Below are 25693 nucleotides of genomic sequence, written 5' to 3' on the forward strand. Positions count from 1 at the left end.
CTTAAAACATGTGGAAACTACAAGTACATGTAAAATTAGATGCCACAAAGTTAATATAGAGCAGTTGGGAAGGGAGATTCCAATAGGGTGCAAAGGATAGAGGTCCTCCAGACCTAAGGGACAGAAGATGGGGTGCTCTGGGGGGGGGGGGGGAGAACAGCAAGGAGGCAGTCAAAGGCTGAAGGGAACCAGCCTGAGGACCCAGAAGGAAGGGAAGACTGCTCACAAAAACAGGTCTGTCTGGATGAGGGACAAAGGTGAAGGTTAGTGGTACAACTGCCGAGGTTGGATGGAAATGTCCAACAGACATTGAGGACATGGGAAGGAAGTTCTCATAAGTCTGAACACATCTTTACAGAGTAATAGATGTAGAGGCCAGAATAGGGACTGGAATAGCCCCAGTGGGGAATGAGACAGGGATCTGAGTAGGGAAGAATAAAAGGGCTACCTGGCTAACGAATATATCAGCAAGGCTGGGAAACCCCCTCTAACAGCCGGTAAGAAGGCACAGGGGAGGTTGGGGCAGGAAGGGAGGGTCAGGGCTTAGCAAGAGAAGAGCATCAACAGGACCAGGGAGGGGAGTCCAGAGGGCAGGAGAGTACACAGTGTGAGGGCTGAGCCTGGAAAGAGATGTGGCAGTCTCTAGAGAGACTGAAGCAACAGAAGAGAGGGAGGGAAAAGAAAGTACTGTCAGACTCACTGGAATCTGGACTGAGAAAGTCCACTGAATGAAGAATCAAGAGTCTGCAAGAAGCACTGAAACTCCAGAGCAGGGTTAATGCAAAATGAGAAGGACTGGAAGAGGCAGTACAAGGCAAGAGTGAAAGGGGGAAGGGAAGAGGGGTAGAGAATGGTGGGAGAGAGGAAGGGGAGAGGAGAATTAGGCAGGTGAAAAAATGAGGGAGACAGACATGCAAATGGAAAACACACACATAGTACTGGAGAAAAGAGGGATACAGAACACATACATACACACACACACACACACACACACACGATATAGAGTACTGGAAAAAACACGGATAGAGGAACCAGGTCTAAGTAACACTAGATGGAGAGAAATAGGCTGACAATGGAACAGAAATTCTAGCAGGTGAAAGATAAAGAGCATGCAAAAGAAACATTGATAACTCTCATAATTCAACAGAAGTATTCCATCCACTTAGAAAACAAGATACTAAAAAGTAAAGGCCTTGATTAAGCCTAGGTTCAGTGACAACAGTGAAGTTGAGGTGTTACTAGGTAGAATGACCATACCTGAGGTAGCCAAAGCAAGCGACTTGTTTCCTACAGCACTGGTCATACCATTATGGGAATTAGCACCAAACTGTTTTTCAAGTGTTGCTGAAGTCGACTCTCGATTCTGATGAACTGGACTAGGTGTGTTCCTCTGCAGTGGAAATGAACACATCTTGTAATTGAGGCCAAATGATACATATCGTCAAACTTGCATTTATCAAAAGAAGTTTAAATCAACACATCTGAAAGAATAAGAGTTTAACAACAAAGACCTGACCAAGAGGAGTCAGGGCTATCATAAAGCTAGAATAATTTCTAAAGGCTCTAAAATTTTTCCCAAAACAACATTTCAATCCAGTCTTCCCTTCCAATACCCACCACCAAAAGAAGAAATTGAGGTCAACAATATTTCAACAAGAAGAGAATTTCGGGGCTGGGGGGTGATTCAATTTCAGTTCTTATGTTAGCCAACGTCATGAGTCATAAAAACAGGGATATGTCTGCTATAAAATATAATCAAAACTTAGAACAAAGAATATCCTGAAGACTCATGCTAAGTTAGTGACATGGATGCTAAAATTTTAGTTATTTTTATGCCTAAAATAAAAATCACAAGAAATTCTTCTACCGTTACTTAAATGATGCCTATGTCTGGTGAATTAACAGTAAAGGACAGGCAAGTCAGACTCAGAAAATCTGACTCATTAATAGGGCTTCTGTAAAACAGAAAACCCAGTTCTCTCCTATAAGCTCTCCTTGTAATAATTTTCCAGTGATGTTGAAAGAGTGAATCTAAAAATCATGGTCTCAGATTAATTCAAGTTGCCTGACTCTCACTGGGATAGAGAGCAACAAGAAGCCTTGAGCAGATTGGCGCAGTACAAAGGAGCTGAAAGATAAAGGGCCTTTATACCCTAAAAGGGCAAGGAAATGTAGATGGACAGACTGGATTCCACATTCAGCACAAGGAGAGGGCTCTTCTAAGAAGATACCTATAAGATTTCCACAGATTGATAAAGTAGGGTCTGGTTAGAAGTATCTGGACTCAAGAGATGAGAGCTTGGCAATGGCCCCCAGCCCCCTACTCACCACTTTCTCTGCACGGCTAGGCAAGACTACACTGGCCAGTGGGATACTGACGGGAAGCTTATTGGGCTGCACTGTGCTGAGAGGAATACTGATAGGTAGGCTGGTGATTGTTTCTCCATTGCTGGCATAGGCTCTCTCTTTTAAAACCTGTAATATAGAATGATTTCTTTAAATACAGTAAAAAAAAAAATTGCTAAAACATTAAAGGTGAATCCTAACATTAAATCTCAGGCTAATGCCTTACACTTTTAATGACCAATTTTATAAAAAGCCTGCAGGCAAGACTTTTTTCCATCTCAATTCCTACATTTTTTCATTTTTCTTTGTTAATGCATAGATTTGTAAATTATTCTTTAAGTTAAATATGTGATCTGGGATCTGCATTGTAGGGGAAGAGTGTCAAAGAAAGCAAAACTTATCAAAATAAAGCATTTTCCTTTCAAATATAGTAAATATTAATATATTTATCCACTCTAAAAGTTATCTGAGGTCCTCAATAACTTTGAAAAGAGCATATACAGGGCTCATGAGATTTGGGAATCACTGCTGTAGGGATACTGATTATCAAAAGAATCAAGTCTATAGGTAGTATTTATTATTATTGCACTGGCACAGGACAAGCATGAGCAATGAATTCTTGTCATCTTATTACTTCAATGTTTATTTCTTTAAGGAACATGTTGTAATCATAGCTATAAAAAATTAAGTGTGCTTTGCTAGTTTGACTCCAAAATCTTTTACACATTTTGTAGTGAATCTGAACTGAATTTCCATTTTTAATATTCTCTACTGTATTTTCTTATCACTTAATTGAGGTATTGTCAGTGCTTATGAGTTTACTTTACAGCCTAGTATTTTGCTGAAGCTATTAATTCCCTCAATTTTTTCTTCTGTAGATTTCACCATCAGGTGCTAATTGAAAAATATAGAAAAATACAAAACAATCAATATGAGGAAGAATCCAAAAACTTAATAACCCTGTGAGTAATAAATCTGAAAACACAAATCGTCTAGGAAAAACCTATTTGATAAGAATTGCTAAGAAAACTAGAAAATGATCTCAATGAAATTAGGTTTAGATCAACATTTTCTCTCATAAATCATAATGAATTCAAAATTTGGGTCTCTGATAAGGATCTACAACCTAAGCACCTCACACAAATATAAAACAAAAAGTCATTCCCCAAGAAATAAATGGTCAAAAGCTCTGAACAAGACATTCTCAAAAGAATTCCAACTATGAAAGAAAGCTCCAAATCACCATCAAGAGAAATGCAAATCAAAACAGGTCTGAGGTTTCACTTCATTCCCAGCAAGATAGCAAAGATGACAAAAGCTATGGATAATCCATGTTAGAGCTCTCTATAGAAAGATGGGGCCACTAATATGCTGCTGGAAGAGCTGTCAATATGTCCAACTATTCAGGGAAAAAATGTTGGTATAATGCTGCTCTGATCCAGGAATTAAAATGCTAGTCACATATCCCTGTATAGAAGCAAAGAAATGGAAACAATGCAGATGTCCTTAGAGTAGGGAAAGGATAAAGAAATGGTGGTATGTATCACTGCACCATAAGAAATGAACGTGAAGAAAACACAAGATGCATAGGTAGATTAATGTGGACTGATGCAAAGAAGTAAACAAAATCAGCAAAATTATACACACACACACACAATGACTAGAAGAATGTGAATGGGGAAAAAAAACAAGAACAAAATTAGCACAACTGAAAGATGCAAAATTATAAATGACGAAGTTGGACCCTAAAAAATATTTGAAGAGACACCTCCGAAGTTTGGAGCAGGTGTGAAACAAGAAGACGTTTTGGATGTTTGAATTAGTTTTATTTCCCCGGTTTTTTTTTTTATTCTTTATAAGGGAACAATATGTAAAAACAAATGTTATAAACCAAAATTTTATTGGGAATAAAAGCAAACCAGACAGGCAGACACTCAGCAGCAAAGGGCACTATTCCTCCAGCAAAATGGAACCCTAGCCTCAGCAACGGAGAACATTCTGTTAGAAGCCATGAGCTATCCTGAGCTGACATCCATTCATCTTTTCAAAGATCCTCACCTTGTCACTGCTCTTCTCTCCTGCAATCTGTAAGGCGGAGGGGGAAGAAGGCCGAGTTTCCTGAGGGCTCAGCTTTAGGCCATTTGACATAGCAGGACTCTGATATGTCAGGCCGTTCTCTTTTGCATGTTCAACTCTGGAATGAAGAGGCACCAAGTTCACGTCCAGTTCGAGTGCCCCCTCCTACATGAGGCCCATCCTGAGCCTGAGCACCCTCCCTCCCTAGGTCCTCCTTGGTTAACTGCTTGTTAAGTTCCCCGGCAAATTGTATTACACTGGACTCCAGAAGAATGGGAACCCCTGGTGACTGGGGGTTATGCTTGCTCTGAGGATCCCAAGGTCCAGCAGAGTGGCCAGCTCAGAGCAGGTGTGCAAGGAAACAGGGGGATGTCTACCAATGATGCTCAGCAACACATACAAGGGAGCCTAAATCACCATGCTTTGCTTCCCCTTTTCTGTTTCTCACTGACAACCCAAAACACACATTTTTTGCTCACCTGTGGTGTATTTCATTAGTTGTAGCTTTTCCATGGACTACATGATCCTGATTCAAGTGTCTCCTTAGGGCTAACTTAGCGGGGGAATACCTGGTGTAATCAGGTAAGGACAAGCTGGACAGTTTGTCTGCCTTCTGTCTGTTGTTATGAATGGGGGTACAAGGAACTATTTCTTGGTCCAGGTGAGAGGTCAGATACTGTGGAGTGTTTTGTTTGGAAGAAGGTCGGCTAAGCATATTATGAATCTCATAGTTGGCAGCATGGCCATTCATAGAGAGTTCGGGGCTCATGCTACTGACGTGGGGCAAAGACAACTTGGAGCATTCGAGCTCCAGCTGGAACCTGGCAGGGTCAGTCTCCAGCTCGCGGCTGAAGCTGCTTTTACTCCGCAGGTGGACGGACAGGGCCTCATCAGTTGGTGCGTAGGATTTCAGCTGCAGTAGTTCCTGCTGCCTTTGGCTTTTCTCAAGCTCCACAATGCTGATCTTTACAACAGAGAGGATCAAGGGAGACACAATGAAAGGCAGTGCCCAGAAGACCAGGTTTCCCCTCCCACCTGCCCCAAGACAATTCTATGTAGCAGCTTCTAGGGCAAAGCCACCTTATTGAGGAATCGAAATAAAAGAAGATTTGCTATGCTGTCCAGTCCACAGGGCATACCCCAATGTAAGAGAAAAGGCACAGGAAAACTTAAAAAAAGACATTACAGTTTGAAAAATGTTTGCTTTGAAAATATTCCATTTCTTTCAAGTCAAGTAAGTTTCAGTCATTTTATCAATGTTTGCTTATCTCAAGAATAAAAATGAATACAATAGAAAGCAAAAATAAAAAGTCCATTTAAAATGTTATAAATTGGAGAGTTCTAAGTTGTAGTATTATGTCTCTCCCTCCCTTGACATCACCTGGCTAGAGAAATTGTTTTTACATAGCATTCCACAATTTGAAATGTTTCTGTCTGATATTTCATTTGATCCTCCCAAGAGTCCATCCATAATAATCCATTTTTGACAGATGGGGAAATCTGAGGATTTTTTGGTCCAAAGTCAAACAGCTGACATGGACTTCAAAGCTTGGGTCTTCCCAACAGCAAATACAGTGCTCCAGTTACACTATGCTCCAGCTCCCTTTAGGGCAAAAAGATACTAAGGAAAAGTCTTCCAAATTCATAATTAAACAGAAACTTCATATCTCAAAAGCATGTTTTAAAACATGATCACTAAAAAAGGCTTAAATTTGTAACCACAATAAAACCAGATGCAAGCAAAACAGAGAACATACATTGCTTTCAAATCCATTTCAAACACTATGAGGAGCTTAACAGTTTTCTAATACAAAATGCCAGGAAGTCAGTCCACAGGAAGATGACCAACATGCTGGATTCCACCCATCTGCCCACCTGCTCCCCACCCATCCAAAAGACAGAACTATGAAAAGCCAGTAAGTCAGATTAGACAAAGCAACTTTCAGACTGCAACAGTGTTCAAAGATATATGGGGATAAACTATCCTACTTTTCTTACCAAAAAGAAAATCTAAATTAGAAAAAAAGGCCAAGTAAATGGTCCCGTAATAAATGAGACATTTATTAACACTGGTAAAAATTCAGAAATACTTGCTCTGTGAAATAAAACCAGAAGTACGTTAAGCACTCTTTAACAAGTGGTATATGCTTCAGATGGCTGGTTGGAGATGAGTAATCAGGATTATGGACATAAAATGCACACAATACCAGGTTAAACCTGAAGCAAGAGATCAATTCATTCTGACATCCATACATACTCCAACTACTGCCTATGTTCAGGGAATTATTTATCCAACTTCTTCACTGTTCCACAGCCAAACCGTATCAGAAAACGAGAGACTGCTACCAATACCACACTGAGTCACCCAATACTATTCAAGGAACTACATCGCTATCTGAAGGCTCTCACACACATATATACTCTATTTCATTTTGTTCTTCTCTGTTACAGGCTTTCTTTGAACTTTAAACCTATAGTAGAATAAAAAACACTGGACTGGACCTCACACCCTAATTCTTAAGACGCATATCACTTCTGTGATCTTGGGAAAAGTCCCTGACATTCTCCAGAATCCAGCCCTTGAACTGACTACATCATGAGTTCTGGACACCTAAGGCCACCTGAGATGTGACTGAAAGGCTACACTCCCACCCTGGTTACAAGGGCCTACCTGAAGCTCCAGACAGTGCTTTTGTTTTTCCGAAATTTGATTCTTCAGTGCCTGCTTCTCCTTCAGCAAATTTTCCAGTGAGAGAGTAGACCAATCCAGCTTCAGCTCTTCACACCGAGCCTTAAGCTAAGAAGGACAGTTAGAAAAGGATTACTAGGAACACAAAGGAGACAACAAAATTCCCTTGTATTGTTCTTCTCCTCTAAAATGTGAACATATACCATAATCAAGTAGAAAATGCCAACAAAGTATAAAACACCTATGGCTAAAATGAAACTAAAACAGATAATTTAAAAGACTTTAGGGAAAAAAAAAATCAAAATTTTTCCCAATGAATTAGTCATTATATCTAGAAATAACATGGATGCGGCTGCCAAGGTACAGATAAGAGGTAAGAAAAACATGTAGAAGACAAAAGATGAGTATTTCTTATTTCCTGGGTACACTAGTCAAAGTAACTAATCGAGTCATTATGAAATGCATTATATTAAAGGAATGGTTTGCAACTGCTCAGAGAGAGGGAAGCAATGAAGATTATGAGGTAGCACAGTCCCATTAGGAAAAAAACAGACCAGAATCACTTCACTGTAGAATTAGTTAACAGATTCTAGTGCAATTCTAGAATATGGACTTGTCTTTCTGCAATCATACCCATACTACTTCCATCTTTAGTCATCTTTACCAATTTGTTGGATGTGAAGGGAAACCTCTGGTCAGTTTTGCTTTTTTCTTGCTTTTTTCCTGGTTGTTTCTTGTGAAGATAATGAATTATAATTAAAGAAGCAGCAATATATCAGTCATTTCAAAATGATCAGCTCCTGAATAAAATAGCTATAACTCCATGATAAGACAGAGAAGAGAATGTTTAAAAAGAATTGATGGCTTGAGGTCTGTGAGGACATACATCATCTCAATTCTTCCCCACATTTCACAGACCATACAAGCCAATAGATATCAATGCCAAAGGATCTGTGTGAAAACATTACACTCTTGTTAATGTGAAAAGGTCACTGTAGCCAGGAAACAGTATATGATGATGAGACAAAAGATATTTAACTGAAACTTCTGACCCCTCACAATACCACTATTGGGTTTATAACCTAGTCCCATGCAGAAAAGATAAAAATAAAAAGAACACACCCTTTTTATGGTGTAAAAGAATCTGAACTCATCATCTGGGAAATGGCTTTAAAGGTTTCAAGAATGTAATGTTACTTGTTGCTTCAAGAAAATCTGACCTGTCAAGAAGGTTTTAATTTTTTAAAAATTTTAAGGAAATATATCAAATGTGATTGGCATAACAAAAGAATTCATCATTTAAATATGCTTTAACTTTGAAAATCATGATACTAACCAATTTTCTAAATTAAAGGAATGCTGAACGTAAGAATCAATTTTTAAAAGACCTCATTTTTACTTAATTTGCTTTCATTGAAATGTTTAAAATTGGGATTATGGCATCCTTTAAGTCTTGAGTTACAGAAATATCCTTACCAGCTGCAAACTTTGGTTCCTGAGTTCACTATTATCACTTTCTAGCTGCTTTGTCTGTTCTTTTAGTTGCTGGTTGTGAGCAGAGATCTCTTTCTGAGCTTGTATCAGATCATTGTAGGTCAGAGCCTTAACTCCCAACTGAAAGAAAATATGTATGTAATGATGAAGAATCACCCTTCTGCACTTTCAAAGAAACAAGAAATCTGAGGAAGGAAGACCTGAAAGAACACCTCACTCAACTAGAGCAACACTGACCAACACCAACCCATTCTTTTTTTTTCTTTCTCTTTTAGACAATGGGGTTAAGTGGCTTGCTGAAGGCCACACAGCTAGGTAATTACTGTATCTGGGGCCAGATTTGAACCTGGGTACTCCTGACTTCAGGGCAAGCGCTCTATCTACTGCACCACCTAGCCACCCCTGCCAACCCAACTCTTGAGAATGAACCAAGTGGTCTATGAGGGACTACTACTTAGAGAAGCTAAAAATTCTGCTGCTTCTGGACAGCTGCTAATTAATAACCAAGTTCTTCTTGCTATCCAGTCTTAATTTGCCTCTGTACCTTCTGGCCATTTGGTGACTTCCTGGGATACCACAAAAAGCCAACTTGCAAAAGTTTACTCAGGCACATACTGACTTGGCAAAGTGATGGGCTCATTTTCCCATGAATGGGTTCATGAACATAACATCTAAGGAATGGGAATAATTTTCCAGCCAAGCCAGAGGCAGCCTAACAGCAAACTGGCAGGTCTACCAGCAGGCCCCACACAAAAACTAAAGAGGGGCAGGGTAAGGGAAGGAAGTAGCTTTGCTATTATGGAAACAGAATCCAGCTCCGACATCCTTCTATTAAGAAACAGCAATGCCATCTTTGTCCTGTGCCATGATCACGCCAACACAATGACCTCCAGGTAGGCCTACTCCAACCCAAGCGTACCCATACCTCATCAAGTTTCTGCTGAAACAGTCTCTTGATCTCCTCTTTCTGAGCCTGGCAGTGACTGAACAACTGCTGGGCAGTACCTAACAACTGAGTGTTCTTTTCCTGCAAGGAAAGGGAAAACAAAGAAATAGGAAGGGGTCACAACCCATCTCAAGAGAGAACATGGTATCAGAAAGGACAGGAGTGCTGAGGAGAAGGAAACAGACAAAACAAGAGAGAAAGTAAATTACAAGAAAGCCTGCAACAGGAGAAAAAGTCGGGTCTCTATCTAATGGCAGCCCTGCTGCTGTGCAACCAAATCAGGTGACACTAGAGCAGCCCTAAGGGCAGCTTCAAGGTGCTTCTCTCCACCACCATACAAGAGCTCTCCAACTGAATGCAGCACCAGAACTGGTACAGGTACGGCTGCCTCCTGATTGCTAGGAACTCTGTTGCTGGGTACCAGGTCTAAATTCATAGGTTTCTGCAAGGCAAATGGGGTTAAGTGGCTTGCCCAAGGCCACACGGCTAGGTAACTATTAAGTGTCTGAGATCGGATTTGAACCCAGGTACTCCTGACTCCAGGACCGGTGCTTTATCCACTGCACCACCTAGCCGCCCCTCCAGGTCTAAATTCTTAAGAAATAGATCAGAATTATCACTGGGGGTGGCTAGGTGGCATAGTGGACAAAGCACCGGCCCTGGAGTCAGGAGTACCTGGGTTCAAATGCAGTCTCAGACACTTAATAATTACCTAGCCGTGTGGCCTTGGGCAAGCCACTTAACCCCATTTGCCTTGCAAAAACCTAAAAAGAATTATCACTGACCCATGAAAAGCATGAAAGAACAATAAGAGAAGCTCCTCTATTAAAAAAAAAGATAATAACTTCACTCTTTTTAAGGAAAACAGTTGTCTATTCATGAGCTCCAAAAAAGGCTTGAGTTGACTTAAGGGATTGTCTGCTGGGGGCAGACATTAAGGGAGAGACACAAACAGTTAAGTACACATTAGCAAAGCAGAAACATTTCATGTTTAATTCTGAATGAAAATTAAATTTGGATTTGGATTTGATAAATCAGAATACACTTCAGGGTTTTATATACAACATTATGTTTTCAACTAAAAAAACAAACATGAACCATGCAAACAGCATTATTTAAAAAATGGTGACAAACAATCAAAGGAGTCAGGATGAGTCAGAAGGGAAGAAGATTCAGGAAGACAGGCTCTCAGAATGAAACTTTGGCATTCCTGGGAAGATCAATAAGAGGAAAACTAAACAGGAATCTTTTATCAAGAATGGGCTGCATTAAGGACAATATGGCAATCCTGGCCATGTTGCCACTCTCACCTTCTCCTGCTCCACCATCTGCTGCAGGTTGGCCTTGTACTGAGGGGTTTTCATATAGGCAAGGAACTGCAGGTACTGAACCTTAAATGATTCTACATAGGAAGATAGAAAGTACATTCAAATAAAGCAACTACTGAACCAAGAAAGCACTCATTAAGTAAGCATCTACTGTAAAACACAAATTCCTACAAATTTAGGGTGAACTTTTTTTTTCAAATGGGACAAGAGGCATAGACAAAGCAAGTGACTTGATCAATCACAATGGGATAGGTTGGGGTTCAAAACCAAGTGTCCTAATTCTAAATCAGCTGGGCAACTGAATATTGTCTTCAGTTCCAGGGCTTCCTAATCTTGGTTGGGTTTGATCTAGATCCAAACAAAAGGTTGATACCAAGAGAATAGATATTTTCCAAATTTTTAAACTCTAATCACCTAATTTTAAATTTCCCTTGTTAGCCCTAAGAAGCCTTTACAGACTTTTTTTTTAAAGCATTGGCTCTATTCAGCTAGCTCCATCCTAGTCAGTACTTGATGGGAGAATGGGCATAATAAAAAACACTGAAACATTTTTCTGAGATAGGAAACTCAGCTATACAAAAATATTTTAGGAGAGAGAGCCAACAGGTAACTGAGGCATCCATTAGAACTTTCCTGATAATGGTATTTCATGTAATGAAATGACAACTAGGAAAACATGAGACGGACCAGCACAGGTATGCTACCTTTCACAAAACAGATACTGGAAAATTTTCATATAGATGAAAGGAACTGAGAATTTGGGAAGCCCCAAGAGAGAGGAGTCCAGGTTTAGGGAGGAGGATAATACAGACTGACAGGGCTGGAGCCAAAGGGCAGATGTTAATTAATCCTTAGCCACTGTGAGTGGTTCTAACAGATGGGAGCTAGTATGTTACCTAAAGAAAAACAATAAAAAATAAAAGACTATACAATGACAATCATACTGAGCCTGTTCTGAGGATTCTGGAGCCCTGAAAGCAGAAGATTCTGGGCTCTGGTTAACAATCCTTTAAACCACCTAGGACTCCAACTCAAAGGAAAAACCCAAGGAAGTCAGAGTCACATCAACACCAGAAGGCACAGGCCAGATGAAGGAAGAAAATCCATTTTGTTATAGCATCTGTAGGGGTGTTACCTAACAGCTTCTGGAGTGCAGGTGGGGTTGGTGTTGCCAATAGCTGGTTGGAGGAATGCCGTTGTACTTTAGGAGGTAGTTGATAATATGGACTATGAGGTGACTTGTATGCATCTAAGGAGAGATAAAACCAACATATTCAAAGGTTAAAAAAAATTGGAGTCAGAATGCTGAATTTAATCTTGTACGAGGTTTTTCATCTGTCTTATTATTTTGGATGAATTTCCTATTCCCTGGCTCAAAAATGTGAAGGTGAATCTAATCAAAGCATCCAGATAAATAACGACTTCTCAACTTGGTTATAACATAATGTTACACTACAACTAATGAAGGAGGGAAGGAGATATCATCAAAGGGATGATAGAAGAGTTAAGAGTAATAGTAGCAATAAAAAAGAACCAGATGGTGTTCTAACCAAAATACTAGTTTGTTATCGATATTCTCTTTTACCTACTTCTTTGAAGAAAAATAAAGGAGTAGTGTTAACCGATAAGAGTTTCTAGAAATGACAATAAGTGATAAACATCAATATTTCCATGATTATGAAGTCAACTTCACATGTAGTAGAAGCACAAAACATTTCACAGGAGGAAATCTGTGGCAGTGAGGTTAAATAGAGAAAGGATTCTCATGTTCAGATTTCCTTTCAATATACTAGGAGGATTAACATTTCATGGGTCTCTCTGCTTAGCCCTCTTCTCTTCTCTCTCATGTACTCCTACCTATTCTTCCCCATATCCCACCTTAGCTGGAGAGGAAGCATAATTTCATTGATTCAGGGAGTTGATTAAAAACATCAAGAATAAAACATGTACAACAGGTCTTTCTGATTGCACTGTTTCAGATACTGTTTGCTGAAAAATATTTCAAGTGGAAAGTGGTCCTTCTTCTTTTCGCTGTCCACCCTTGTCTCACAAATAAGTCTTTCATGGTTCTGCCACCTAGGAAATGCTGACAATGATGCCAAGACCCTTACCCTGAGGAGAGGATGCAGCTGCCTGGGACACAGTCTGAGCATGCAAAAGCTCCAGGGCAGTGGGAGTCTTCTTGGCTTTCCGTTCTGGATTTGCAGCACTCATTTTCTTAGGGCGTCCACGCTTTCTTCCTGCCATCTTCCTTCCTTTCTTGTTTAATTTCTTTTTTCGAGGCTTGGAAGGAGATGGCTTTTTAAGAGGAGCTGTCCCATTTTTATCTTCTTCAGCACCAGAATCCTTTATTTTAAAAAAGGGGGTAGGTGGGTGGGGTGGGGTGGGGTGGGGTGGGGGTGTCAAATAGGAAGAAAAGTAAAAGAAATCATGGTCATAAAGCAGAGAGAAAAGGGAGGCTAGATCAAATCAGAACTTCCCAAACATTTTAAAACCAATATAGTCCCTTTAAACACCAACTTCACACTTCAATTCTTGCTGTTTCCATCAAGTAGAGTTTGTTGTTTATTGACTATCTTCTTTTGGGGAAGCTGCACTTTCACCCATGGTTACTGACTTGAGGCTTCTCTGCACATCAATGTGCTCTCTTCAGTTGCAGTGAAAACTACTGACTAAAAACCAACTAAGGAGGACACTTGTCAATTTGTGCCTATAAGGATGTATTTGTTAATGAGGACAGGCATCTAAGGTGGATCTGAGGAAGACAGATAGTTACCCCTCGAGGCTCCAAGGCAACAGCTCCCTTGCTTTCTTGGACTTTTGTCGGAGTCGTAGTGTTGCTCTTGCTTTCCCTCTGCTGGCGGCGGCGGGCCGCCTCCTGCTCCTCCTGGGAGGAAACATCCATTCTAATGTTCACAAAAGAGTCATAACATGAACATACCACTGCCTCCAACCTCAGACACACAAAGGCCCCAGGACACACAGGCAAGCATGCTTTCTTGGAAGGTTTTCTAAACCATTTGATGAGATTTTTTTTGGCTTGAATTTGCAGGAAGCTGAACTTCTCCACAATGACATCTCTGTTCAATGCTTCTTTGGCAACTGGACTTGTATCAACAATCAACAATATATTTGTAATTGAAGGTTGCCAGGGGCACTGTGACTTGACTTTGGTCACGTAATTATCAGTATTCTTTTAAAATGGGCTTCTGAAGGATAGAATACAGTGCTCAACAATGCAAGGAGGGTATGGTAACAGGGTAAAAAGGCTGGAGGGATGGAAAAGCACTGTGATCCACCACTTTGCAGTCAATACTAGTGAACTGCTTCTAAACTGTTGCTATCTTAAAGAAATGAATACTTTGGTAAACTGAAGATACCCTTTGTGACAACAAATATGTAAATACAACTCTGTGCTTTCAAAAGCTTGTAAAAGATATCATATCTTAACTAGTAAAACTGTTTACCACTAAACAGAAGAAAAAGAACAAAAAGCAAAAAAGATAATAAAACTTACCCTGAGTTTTGGATTTTTGAGACTAGAAAAATAGTTTTCAAGCTAAAAGAGGGAGAAAAAAGTTGATTATGTTAAGTACTCAAATTACTCAAATCAAGATTTGCCCACTATTAAGGAGTTAATTCTGTGATATGGAATCATAATTAGCTTTTTGAACTAAGAGGCTATTCTCAACTGAATAAAAACCCCTCCCCACAACTCCTTTCTCCTCTACTACCTCACAATCTTATGTGACCACCTCTAGGTGAGTAAGCATTTGCTTTCTCAAGAATTGGCATACATATCCTAGACTACAAGGTCCTCAAGGCAGAGATTACAGTTCTTCACAATTGGAAATACAAAGTACTTCTAATAATGTGTGTTAAATTTAACTGAAGTCTCACCTCTCCAATAGAAAAAGAGCTGGGACACAAAGCAGGTCAGTCAAAGGAAATCACTAAGAGTAGGGTAAAAATGAAGAACAGGGCAAAAACATAGACTACATTGAAGATTAAATAAAAGCATGAATTTGCCATTTAACACTGATAAATAAGTGAAAGGATGAAATAAATGAGAAAGAAAGAAAAGCAAGCAGGCAGTCTGTTAGTATTTAGAAGAGAATGACTGTTGTTGATAAGCAAGTCTAATGCATTTCTGACTGTCACAGTAAGGATCATGTCCTTATCATGGGGGCGGTGGAGGTTGAGTGCAAATGAGACAGACTATGAAGAACTCCCAATTGCTCAAGTGAGAGAGAAAAGGCCAAATATGTCACAAACACATCTCAGTGGGATACTTACTATGGTTCGATCAATAGTATGCAGGTAGTAAGAAACTGGCTTGCCAGTCCATGAAACCGACCCTTTCAGTGGTGATAGTTCCACAACTCTCATTATAGTGCCAATATCTAAAGAAAATAAAGAACTGGTAAGTTACAATCAGATCTAGACCTTAAGCTAAAACTTTACCTTCTATGAACACACTCAGAAAAACAGAAATCATACCAACTAAAGACAGAAAGGGGGCACCTGAGTGATACAGCGGACAAGAACACCAGTCTTGGAGAAAGGAGGAAAGGAGTTAGAATGCAGCCTCAGATACTTGACGTCTACTATCTGGGAAAGTGACAGTGACTTTAATCTAAGAGTCTCACCATAGAAATAAAGTAAAGGTGGGGGGGGCGGGGGGAACAACCCAACAATCCATTAAACTTTGTAGTACCCTCAGCAGTCATTTTCTCCTCCAGCTCAAGTTCACAAATATAAAGAAAAACAAGAATGTGATAAAAACCCAAGCTCTTCTCAGTTTCCCAGGGTTCATGAGAAGAGTTTGGTTGAGCAGAACCTGCTAGTCCTGCAGACTCTCAGGGGGGCTGATTTCATCAGCCTCTCCTTTAGTTTTAATCTCGACAGTGGACAGTGCTTACATCTGTCTATCTAGATTTACAAATCAGGGGAAGAAAATTCTGAAGCAAGGCCTGCAAATAGATTATCTAGTACAGAGATTAAAACCATGAATAATGGTTCATTCATGATAGGGAAGGGGAGAGTGGATTAAATGGAGGGCAGAAAATCAGAAAAGAGGCCTGAGTCAATGAGCAATGCTGGGGCTACCCAAGGCTTGAACTCTTCAGTTTCAATCAGTGAAAGATTTTACAGAGTTGCAGTTCCATTGATTTTTTGAAATCCCATTTTATCTTTTGTTAATAGTATGGAATCTAAATACAAAAATTAAGTCTGTAGGTTGTAAATACTCACCAAAATGAGATCACCTGAAAACTCCATTAATTGAAAATACACCAGCTAGCACTTAGAGCTTTTAAGAGTTAGAAAGGGGGGCAGCTAGGTGGCGCAGTGGCTAGAGTACCGGCCCTGGAGTCAGGAGTACCCGAGTTCAAATCCAGCCTCAGACACTTAATAATTACCTAGCTGTGTGGCCTTGGGCAAGCCACTTAACCCCATTGCCTTGCAAAAACTAAAGAAAAAAAAATTAGAAATGGCCTTCAGAGGCACCCCTCAGCATAGGGTTTTTATTATCCCTATTGTACAGATGAGAAAACAGAGAGAGCTGGTGCCTTGCCTAGGGATTACAGAGCTAAGAAGTACCAGATCTGAACTCAAGTCTTCTCTGCAGCAGGTACAATCCCTCTTTACTGTGTTGTTAGCTGCTCCAAACAACTCCTTCTAATGGATTATGATATAATGATAACAATAATATAATAAAGCTTAATAATGTAATAAGAGACTCTTACCACTCAAGTTTCTACTGTTTATTCTAAAGTTTAGAGGTGCAAAAGGTTTGGAGGACACGATTCTACCACCTGAAACAAGAGATAGATCATTACCACAAAATACAGTGACACAGTTGTAAGAGGAGAAACAGGAATTGTTGCAACACAAGAATTCAATAAGATATAGGTTGGCAAAAATTAAAAATCTATTTCTAAAAAAGATATACAAAATAATTCAAGCTAGACAGTTACCACCACTTCCAAAGCCACACCTTCACTACCCCATTCTCCTCTGAACAATGGGTAGGATGAGGGCGGCTAGGTGGAGCAGTGGATAGAGTACTGGCCCTGGAGTCAGGAGGACCTGAGTTCAAATCTGGTCTCAGACACTTAATAATTACCTATCTGTGTGGTCTTGGGCAAGCCACTTAACCCCATCACATTTCAAAAAACTAAAGAAACAAAAAAAACCCCCAAAACAAACAAAAAACAATGGGTAGATGGGATTTACAGGGATCAAGAGAAATGCTCATCAATTGGGGAACTAACATGTGGTATGGGAATGTGATGGAATACTGAGGTGCTAAAAAAAGATATCGTAAACAGGCAAATAAAGCAAAACCTGGAAATTTCAACTTATACATAAACTGATGTTGAGGGAAGTGAGCAAAAACAGGAGAACACTGTACATAGTAACAGTGACATTGTATGAAGAGCAACTATGACAGAGTTAGCTCTTTCCAGCAAAGCAATAATCAAAGATAAATCTTTTTTTTTTAAAGTTTGTTTGGGTTTTTTTTTTTCGGCAAGGCAATGCCCAAGGCCACACATCTAGGTAATTATTAAGTGTCTTGAGGCCTTATTTGAACTCGGGTACTCCTGACTCCAGGGCCCGTGCTCTATCCACTGCGCCACCTAGCCGCCCCTCAAAGATAAATAAATCTAAAAGACTTCTGATGGGAAATTCCATCCAAATCCAAAGAAATAAAACTGGAGTTTGAATGAAGATCAAAGTATACTATTTTCATCTTCAAAAATTTCTTTCATGTTTTTTTCTTATTTCCTAGTGTTTTTCCCCTTTTGTTCTCACTCTTCTTGCAGAACATGACTAATGTGTATAACATTATTGTACATATACAAACTATATTAATCTATATCAGATTACTTTTTATCTTGGGGATGGGGTAGGGAGTGAGTAAATAGTGGAGCTCAAAGTCTAAGAAAAATATGCTGAAAACTATCTTTACATGTAAATGGGCAAAATAAACAAAAAAGAAAAAAAATCATGTTCAGGCTACAAGCATGATTTCAAGTGAGGAATAAAATGAAGCTTACAAGCTTACTAGAATAAATAACAATTGTGTTTAGGACCCTCAGGGTATATACCAACCTTACCACACAAATGTGGAGTCAAAGCTCCAGTGGCAAAAAGCTATGCCATGGTAAGAGCAAACAGAGAAAAGGTCATGTCCCATCAACTATGAAGAAACAAGACTATTTTCTTCTGATGGAAAGAAATATATAATGCAAGGACTTTATTGATAAATTGCACGTATTTAATATGTATGTCAAGGTTGACAACAATGTCCTTTTCTTGGTTCCCCACAGAACGGACTGGAAGAATCACCTGAAGAATGTCCATAAGAGTTTTTTAGGTTTAAAAACTTTGTAATTTTTACTACAAAGCAACTATTAGAAAAATTTGGCATTAAGAATTGGATGGGGGCGCCTAGGTGGTGCAGTGGATAAAGCACGGGCCCTGGAGTCAGGAGTACCTGGGTTCAAATCTGATCTCAGACACTTAATAATTATCTAGCCGTGTGGCCTTGGGCAAGCCACTTAACCCCATTAGCCTTGCAAAAACCTAAAAAAAAAAAAGAATTGGATGGAAAAGGAGATTTGGGGTACTCAGGGATATTGTACTTGGGTTAAGTTAATATTAGGTTATTAGATGAATTCTTTAATGAGCAAACTAAATTCTCATGCTTCTGAAAATTCAGCTTCCTAAGATAAAAGAAACTAACTTGAGTAAAAGGTATAAAGTAGATCATATGTAAACTAAGTAGAGAGGCTTCACTAATTTCATGAACTTTTCTCTCTTGAGGAAGAAGAAAAAACTCAACAGAAATTGATGATTTACATTGTACAAAAAGAAAATATAGGCCAAGTGTCACCTGAAACTTCCCTCACACCATCCCCCTAAGGAAACTTCTACCTCAGGTTTGTAAATTCTACATGAGTACAAAGAAAAATGTTAGGTTCTGGCATAAGCCATCAAGGGACAGAAGTCAGAAAGAGGTAACCAATACAGCTCTGCAGAGAAATTCAGATAAAAAAAAAATCAATAAAAAAAATTTTCTTTTAAAACATCACCCTCTAATTGTGAAAGGAAGAAGAAAGGGGGTGGGTTATGTGATCTCATTGGTGATAATCTATCTGACTCAGGGATACAAGGTCAGAATATCTGGGTATTTAAGAGGTAGGACTTGAACAGGGGCCTTCAAGCACTATCTACACACCACTCTGAAACCACCCTGGAGAACATGAGAAGAGTGAGAAACAGGAATAGGGAAAAAAATTCACATATTTAATCCAACAGTACTCTCTTTCCCTGTGCAGTCCAGCTGATTTTATACATTTCAATGTAGATGGAGTGTAGCCCATAAAAAGTCAGTGACTTGCTGTGTATTATATTGTGACTTATCCTCAAACCCAAGGGCATTTTTCTAACTAAATTTTTTTCTATTATCAAATGGATGCTGCATATCCCCTTCTGAATGAGGCCTGACTCCAATATATAGGGCTCATGAATTTAGAGGGAAAAGGCAGTACTCTAGTTCCATGTGCCTCATTTTATAAATAAGGCATGCTGAATATTCAAAAGCAAAGCTGAAGTTTATGCTGAAGTCTGTGGATTCTACATACTGCAACGCTCTGAACTTGTTCAGGGTCCAATACTCTCTTTCAAAAGAGACAAGGACATGAACAACAACTCTTCCTTACTGATGAATTCCCATATATTAAGAAGGACAAGGGAATGACATTGCTTTGGTGAAAAGAATACTCCTTGCTACCAGTAAAGATTGCAATGAGTGGTGGTCAAAAATAGGTCAGATTATACAGAATAGTAGTAAGCCTCTAATTGTCATGGAAAACTCCAATCAACTTAAGAATTATAAGGGGCCCATAATACTTCCACAAGAGTCCAGAAATCCCCTAAATTCCTGGGATTTGAGCATTCTACCAATTTAAGAATTCACAAAAAAATATTCTGGAAAATATATACAAGTTATTCTGATTAGTAAAAAAAAAAAAAACAACAACAAGTTAGGAACTCCAGACTGACAATCAAATAGAAGTATGTCAGATTCAGAAACAAGATCGCAAGATACTTGGAAAACGAAAGTTCTAATAAACTTTATATTTAAACATAACACTGTATTTATGATGATTAGTGACATAATGTTGTTTAACCAAGTTACTTATGGAAAATGTACTAACTCTATTTAAAAAGCACCTTCACAAATCATTTTTTGTGAAACAACAATAGAAAAAGACACAAGCTTTGATAAATACAAAGAAGTTCCATATTCCTTAACATATAAGAAGCACCCCCCCCCCCATTTTAAGGCCTTGTTTGGGTTTGTTTTGAGAAAAAGAGGAGGGGAGGAGGGCACAAGAGGGAGCTCAGGAAAAAAACCATGGTGAAAGAAAAAGCCTTACCTTCCTTCATGTTAGCAAATCGCTCCTTCAGTTGGTGATCCACCTCAGGACCAAAGGCAAAATTATTCACAAAAATAACACTGCAAGACAATACTCCAGTTAGAAGAATAGAAAGTAAAATTCTTTGTTAAAGCCTCTCCAATATCTGTCTCTCATTCCTATAAACAAAGCTTGCATATTTAACATCTTTTTTAAAAAAGGAAGCAAAGAACAATGTTTTGAGATTAGAATTTAGGAAGCAGCCTGTTCCCCAGATGCAGGCATTTTCACAGAGCCAGCACAATTTCTTAAACACTGGCCAAGGAAAAGCTATGGCTGAGATGAGAAGCAGCATTAGAATCTAATTCCTGCAAATGGAGACTACCATCGGATGACATCATTATCTATTCAGACCCTAAGAATAAACATTTCAAACAACTCTGTCAAGCATCACCTCCAATTAGACTCCTTGAACATTCCATAAGACTCTGAAAATGGCCTTTCAAGGCAATATATATATATATATATATATATATATGAATATATGAATATATATATTTGAATGTACATATTAAACTGTCAACTTAAGACAGTATTTAAAGAATATAAAAAAGCCAACTTCTCTACCAGTAAACCAAAAGGGAAAAAATTAAAACGATTGGTAACATTAAGTCCATCTACGATTAACTGTTTGAAAATGAGTTCAAGGGGCAGCTAGGTGGCACAGGGGCAACTAGGTGGCACAGTGAAGAGAGCACCAGCCCTGGGGTCAGGAGGACCCGAGTTCAAATCTAGGCTCAGACACTTAATAATTACCTAGCTGTGTGACCTTGGGCAAGCCACTTAACCCCATTGCCTTGCAAAAATTAAAAAAAATAAAAAATAAAAAAATAAAAACAAAAAATGATTTCAATCATAAATAATAACCAATGAAAACTGGGTAAAGGAATGCAAGGGAGAAATGACACTAACTCTACTGACAAGAGAAAAGATGGCAACACCATCTTATATATTAACCCCATGAGCCTCAGATGGCTGGGAGTCTGCAAAGAAAGTATTTTTTGAAGTTTGCAAAAGGAAAAAAATGACATTTTTTACAAATGCACAGAATTTTCCAAATCCTTTAGAGCTAAAATATTTCAGTGCAAAGCATATTTTTAGTCCTGAAAGTACTATACAAAAAGATACACTCCCCACTGTCATCACTGCTTCCCCCACCCTCCCCCACCCCCATCCTGCATGTAACCAATGAGCTATAATTTCCAGAGTAAATTCTTTCAAATCTTGATGTTTTATCAAAAGAAGGCCTAACAAGGCAGACTAGTGCCCCCATCACACCCAAGGTTATCAATAACCAGGATCATGAGCTATGATGAGCAAACAGAACAATAATAAAGAACCAGAGAAAAGGGAAAGAAAGAAAATCAAGTCAGCAAAGAACAAAGAACTGTTCTGAAGATCGGGCATAGTAAACGACAGAGCCAAAAAAACAAAAAACAAAAAAAACCCAGACCCACTCCCCCAGCCCCAGTCCCCTTCCCCTTCATGTGATAAATGCAAAGAAGAGGCAGGACAAGAAATGGTCATATTTTAACACAGGAATGAAGGCCAGCAATGACATCAGGGTGATGGATGGTTTGGAAAGGACACACAATATCTAAGAGCATTTCCAAGTGGGAATTTTATCCTATGGGAATATTGTGAATTGCAAACTAGAAATTCAGCCCATCCAGTGGTCTCCTTGGTTAATTACCAAATGGCTTTTCCCAGAGCACACCTTCTCACTTAACTCGATCCTGCAGCACTCTCAGGGCCAGATTCTGCCCTCTGCCAACTACTCAGCGTCCATTCTGTGGCTTGGTCTTATCACAGGATTATGGCATGGCTGGCATGGTAGAGGAGGAGCTTGAGAAGTTCAAGGTATTAAAGGTGCTGGGAACCTGAAAGCCAGGAGATATCTTCAGGAACACGTATTTACGGGGGGCTGCTGTATACAGGCAGACTCTCAAAACCCCACATTTCCTCATCTGTGAGTGGTAGATTAAAAATATGCTCATCCTTTGAATAAAACAGGACAGAACTCACAGAATTAAGCAGATGACCACTGTCAAAATTCATCTTAAACCAAGTACCCGTACTGGGTCACTAGGTTTTTAATTGCTTAGCTTTTATTTTGGTTTTGCATTGTTTGGGGGGGAAAGGGAGATCACTGGGTGCACACCACAGAGGGAGATCTGGCCCAGAACTCCAGAGCTGATGAAACAAGCCATTGTCATGGAAAGTATTGGCCATGTGCAAAACAGAGGACTGCTCCCCAGGGCAGCACAAGGAGCAAGAGAGAGAGAGCTGGAAGTAAGACTGAATAACCAGATGGTGCTGACATCTTAGAGCTTCTGGACACCACATTCCACTTGCTCTGTTGGTTCCCCCCAGGCTTTTGATGACAGTAAGGTATAGAAATCAAAGGGCTCCAAAATATAAAGTTCTCAATAGTCCAAGGACTGGCTAGTCATTCTCAACCAATGAAAAAAATGTATTCAAAACCCAACCTCTTATTAACAGAACATGTAGCAACTAACAGGAATTACAGCTATCTGTGGAAAGGAGCCAAAGCACCACCAACTTAAACTAAGAGCTGAGAGATATCATGGGCCCAACTTAAGGAAGCTTAGATACAGGTTCCATACAGTAGCTAAAGAATTGTCTCCCTGAATTCTAACTGGAACTCCATTTCTTTCTTCTGCAGAAAACAGGTTAAAAGCATTTTGCCAAAGCAGGAGAGTTGGCCACAATGTGTACACAGAGAGGAACACACAAGGAGGGAGACACTTAAAGGCTGGCAATGACAAACACGTCCAATGCAGCACAAGCAACCCACAGTTGGGTTGGCTGCCCTCTCTCATGCTCATCCTTTTTATCACGTTAGAAAACTGTACATTTATATACACACATACATTTTTTATTGTGATGGTTTCCTGTCAATGACAGACAAAGGCAGGAGGAAAGGTGTAACCAAGGAACAGGTCAGATTTAAAGGGACTTTCTCCCTATTGTATAGGGCTTTAAAGTTTTCCAGGGACTTCCTTCAATGCTGTCCAAGGAAACAAAACAAAAATTATTCCATGTTTCTAGATGACCAGCCCATGATTCCCCAGCAGGCATAAGTGACATGCCAAGAAAGAAATAAGGGGCATCCTGATCCCAAATGTAAGAACCAATTAATTGTACTGACTTTGTATGATTTTTTATTTATGTCTGCATATGCCACAAAAGAAGTTATAGAGAACATCATGCAAATAACATTTAAATCCAGTCAATGTTTTTCCTTGGGAAAGAGTCCTGGGATTCCAAATACATCTTGAGAGTTTCAAATAACTTTCATTTCTCCTATTGAAAAATAGTAAATGTATTGGGAATGTTTTCCTAAATAAATCTAATTCTGATATATAATGCCCACCTTCAGAGATTTCCCAAATTTGTTTAAAGACCAAATTTTTAATATTTAGGAAGATACAAGAACATATATGTCAATATTCCAGTGATGTCATGGTATGGATTAATCACCAAAACACCGAGAGCAAGTACAATGCCTATAACTGTGGTCCATATTCAATGTTTTCTTCTACCTTGGCATAAACACTTTTAGTTTCTATAGCTATTTTACTAATCCCAATATATACAGAATCTAGTTCTGAGCTGAAAATCTGTAAAATGTTTCACTGTCAAGTAGATAGAAATATGGACTTGTTAGATCTGGTAATGAGATTATTTTATTTCATTTCATAGAAATAACTTGGAAGACAGGCACATACATGTTAATTACAGCATGATATAAATTGATAAAAACTATGACTAATGTCAATAAGATTTTTAAAAAATATGGCAAATGTGTAAATTTTTCTTCACAATATAGATTATAGGATTTTTTCTTTTTCTATTCAGTGATGTGACAAAAACAATAATTTTTCTTCATTTTTTTATAAAATTTAATTTAAAAATACAGGATAATGTGCTCATGTAGCAGAGCCCATAGGGGTAGAAGTGATTCAGGGGTTGTCTGGGAATGAAACTATTTTCACAGAAGTATATTTAAATTTCCAATTCGTATACCAATAATTTTATGTTATAAATATTAATAGTGAACATAAACAAAAGCTCTCTGCAGTGCTCAGTAATTCTGAAGAGTGCAAAGTGGCCCCTAAACCATAAAATCTGAGAACGCTAATTGAGAATCAATGCCCAACCCTCTTGCTTCTGAAGGACACAGACATCAAAACATAAAGCTAGCAAGGTAAGTACGAGATTTCAGTTCAAATCATGTGCCTTGAAACATAGTACCTTCAGTGACACCACACTGACTTCAAAATGAAATGTTCATGAGAAGATCCAATTCAACATAAAATATGCACTTAAGGAAAATTTTCAGCAAACAGCTAGAAGCTAAAAGCACAGGAAACAAAAGTCCAGGGTGCAGGAGAGATTTTCCCAAAGAATATGAATCAGAAGATGGTGTTATAAAAACCTACTGCAACGCTAGAAAATTAAGACATGCAGTAATGGAATACGAGTTAGTTGCTTACAGTAAAGCTAAAGAAAACCGACTGTCCTAACAAGAGATACTGAGCTCTGGCACAGACGAATAGGACCCACGTCCTAATTCTCCTATGCTTTCATGAGAATTTGAGAATTATTAGGGTTTATTCTACTTTTACCAAAAAAAAAAAAAAAAAAAAAAAGGAGGGGAGGTGAAGAGGGCCACAAAATCCCAAAAGGAAACAAAGTTGAGGAAATGGCCTTAACAAAGAAAAAGAACAAATGTTACTTAAAAGTAGCTTTAAGCTAAATGGAAAGGCTAAGGCAAATCCTGACTTGCTGTTGCCCTCTTTGGCAAGAATGCAAAATAGATTTAAATAGCAAAATAAGATTTGGGTAAATTTGCAGAAATAATTTTCCTGCCTTGAGAGTAACTGAACAATGGGTCACCCTGGAAAAGTGGCTAAGCCAGAAAAGCTGTCTTTTCTGACTCTACATGGGAACAAATCCATGACTTCTGGAAGACATCTAACACAGCAAGGAGCTTTCATTAATGCACAGGAGGTTATAAAAGTAATCTTTACCCTCCAGGGGACACCATTCCAGTTTTAAAAATAAGTGAGAAGTCATTCCTAGCATAAATAATCAGCCTCTGGATCGCCCCACCTATAGCCCAGCCCGCAGGTCCTCCCTCAACCAGGGATACAAAGGGCCCAGGCTTCTCCCCATTCCTCCCTATCCCTTCTCTTAAGTCTCTGCTAGCAGGGAAGGAGCACACTAAGAAGAGAGCCAAGGCACAAGCACCAGTCAGGACTGTCCACATACAAGGAGCCTGCCCAGGGGCTAGTCCTAC

General features: G+C 39.1%; 1 protein-coding gene across 7 annotated transcripts in view; it reads right to left on the bottom strand.

The window, feature by feature from the left end:
- The window catches only part of DOT1L (DOT1 like histone lysine methyltransferase), a 116762-nt gene that overhangs the window by 23917 nt on the left and 67152 nt on the right, over window positions 1–25693 (bottom strand). For 6 of the 7 annotated variants that reach the window (XM_074204628.1, XM_074204632.1, XM_074204631.1 and 3 more), the window contains exons 9-23: window positions 20329–20408; window positions 16627–16695; window positions 15176–15282; window positions 14397–14438; window positions 13656–13766; window positions 12991–13225; window positions 12015–12128; window positions 10862–10953; window positions 9531–9632; window positions 8588–8725; window positions 7094–7219; window positions 4902–5386; window positions 4405–4540; window positions 2329–2475; window positions 1258–1390 (exon numbers count right to left, since the gene is read on the bottom strand). In XM_074204628.1, the coding sequence (XP_074060729.1) occupies window positions 1258–1390; window positions 2329–2475; window positions 4405–4540; window positions 4902–5386; window positions 7094–7219; window positions 8588–8725; window positions 9531–9632; window positions 10862–10953; window positions 12015–12128; window positions 12991–13225; window positions 13656–13766; window positions 14397–14438; window positions 15176–15282; window positions 16627–16695; window positions 20329–20408 (2117 nt within the window). Of the gene's footprint in view, window positions 1–1257; window positions 1391–2328; window positions 2476–4404; window positions 4541–4901; window positions 5387–7093; window positions 7220–8587; window positions 8726–9530; window positions 9633–10861; window positions 10954–12014; window positions 12129–12990; window positions 13226–13655; window positions 13767–14396; window positions 14439–15175; window positions 15283–16626; window positions 16696–20328; window positions 20409–22084; window positions 25688–25693 lie in introns of those variants that run through there. The other variant, XM_074204634.1, reaches the window with a different exon arrangement.

Source organism: Macrotis lagotis, chromosome X, assembly GCF_037893015.1.
Source record: "Macrotis lagotis isolate mMagLag1 chromosome X, bilby.v1.9.chrom.fasta, whole genome shotgun sequence".
Lineage (NCBI taxonomy): Eukaryota > Metazoa > Chordata > Mammalia > Peramelemorphia > Peramelidae > Macrotis > Macrotis lagotis.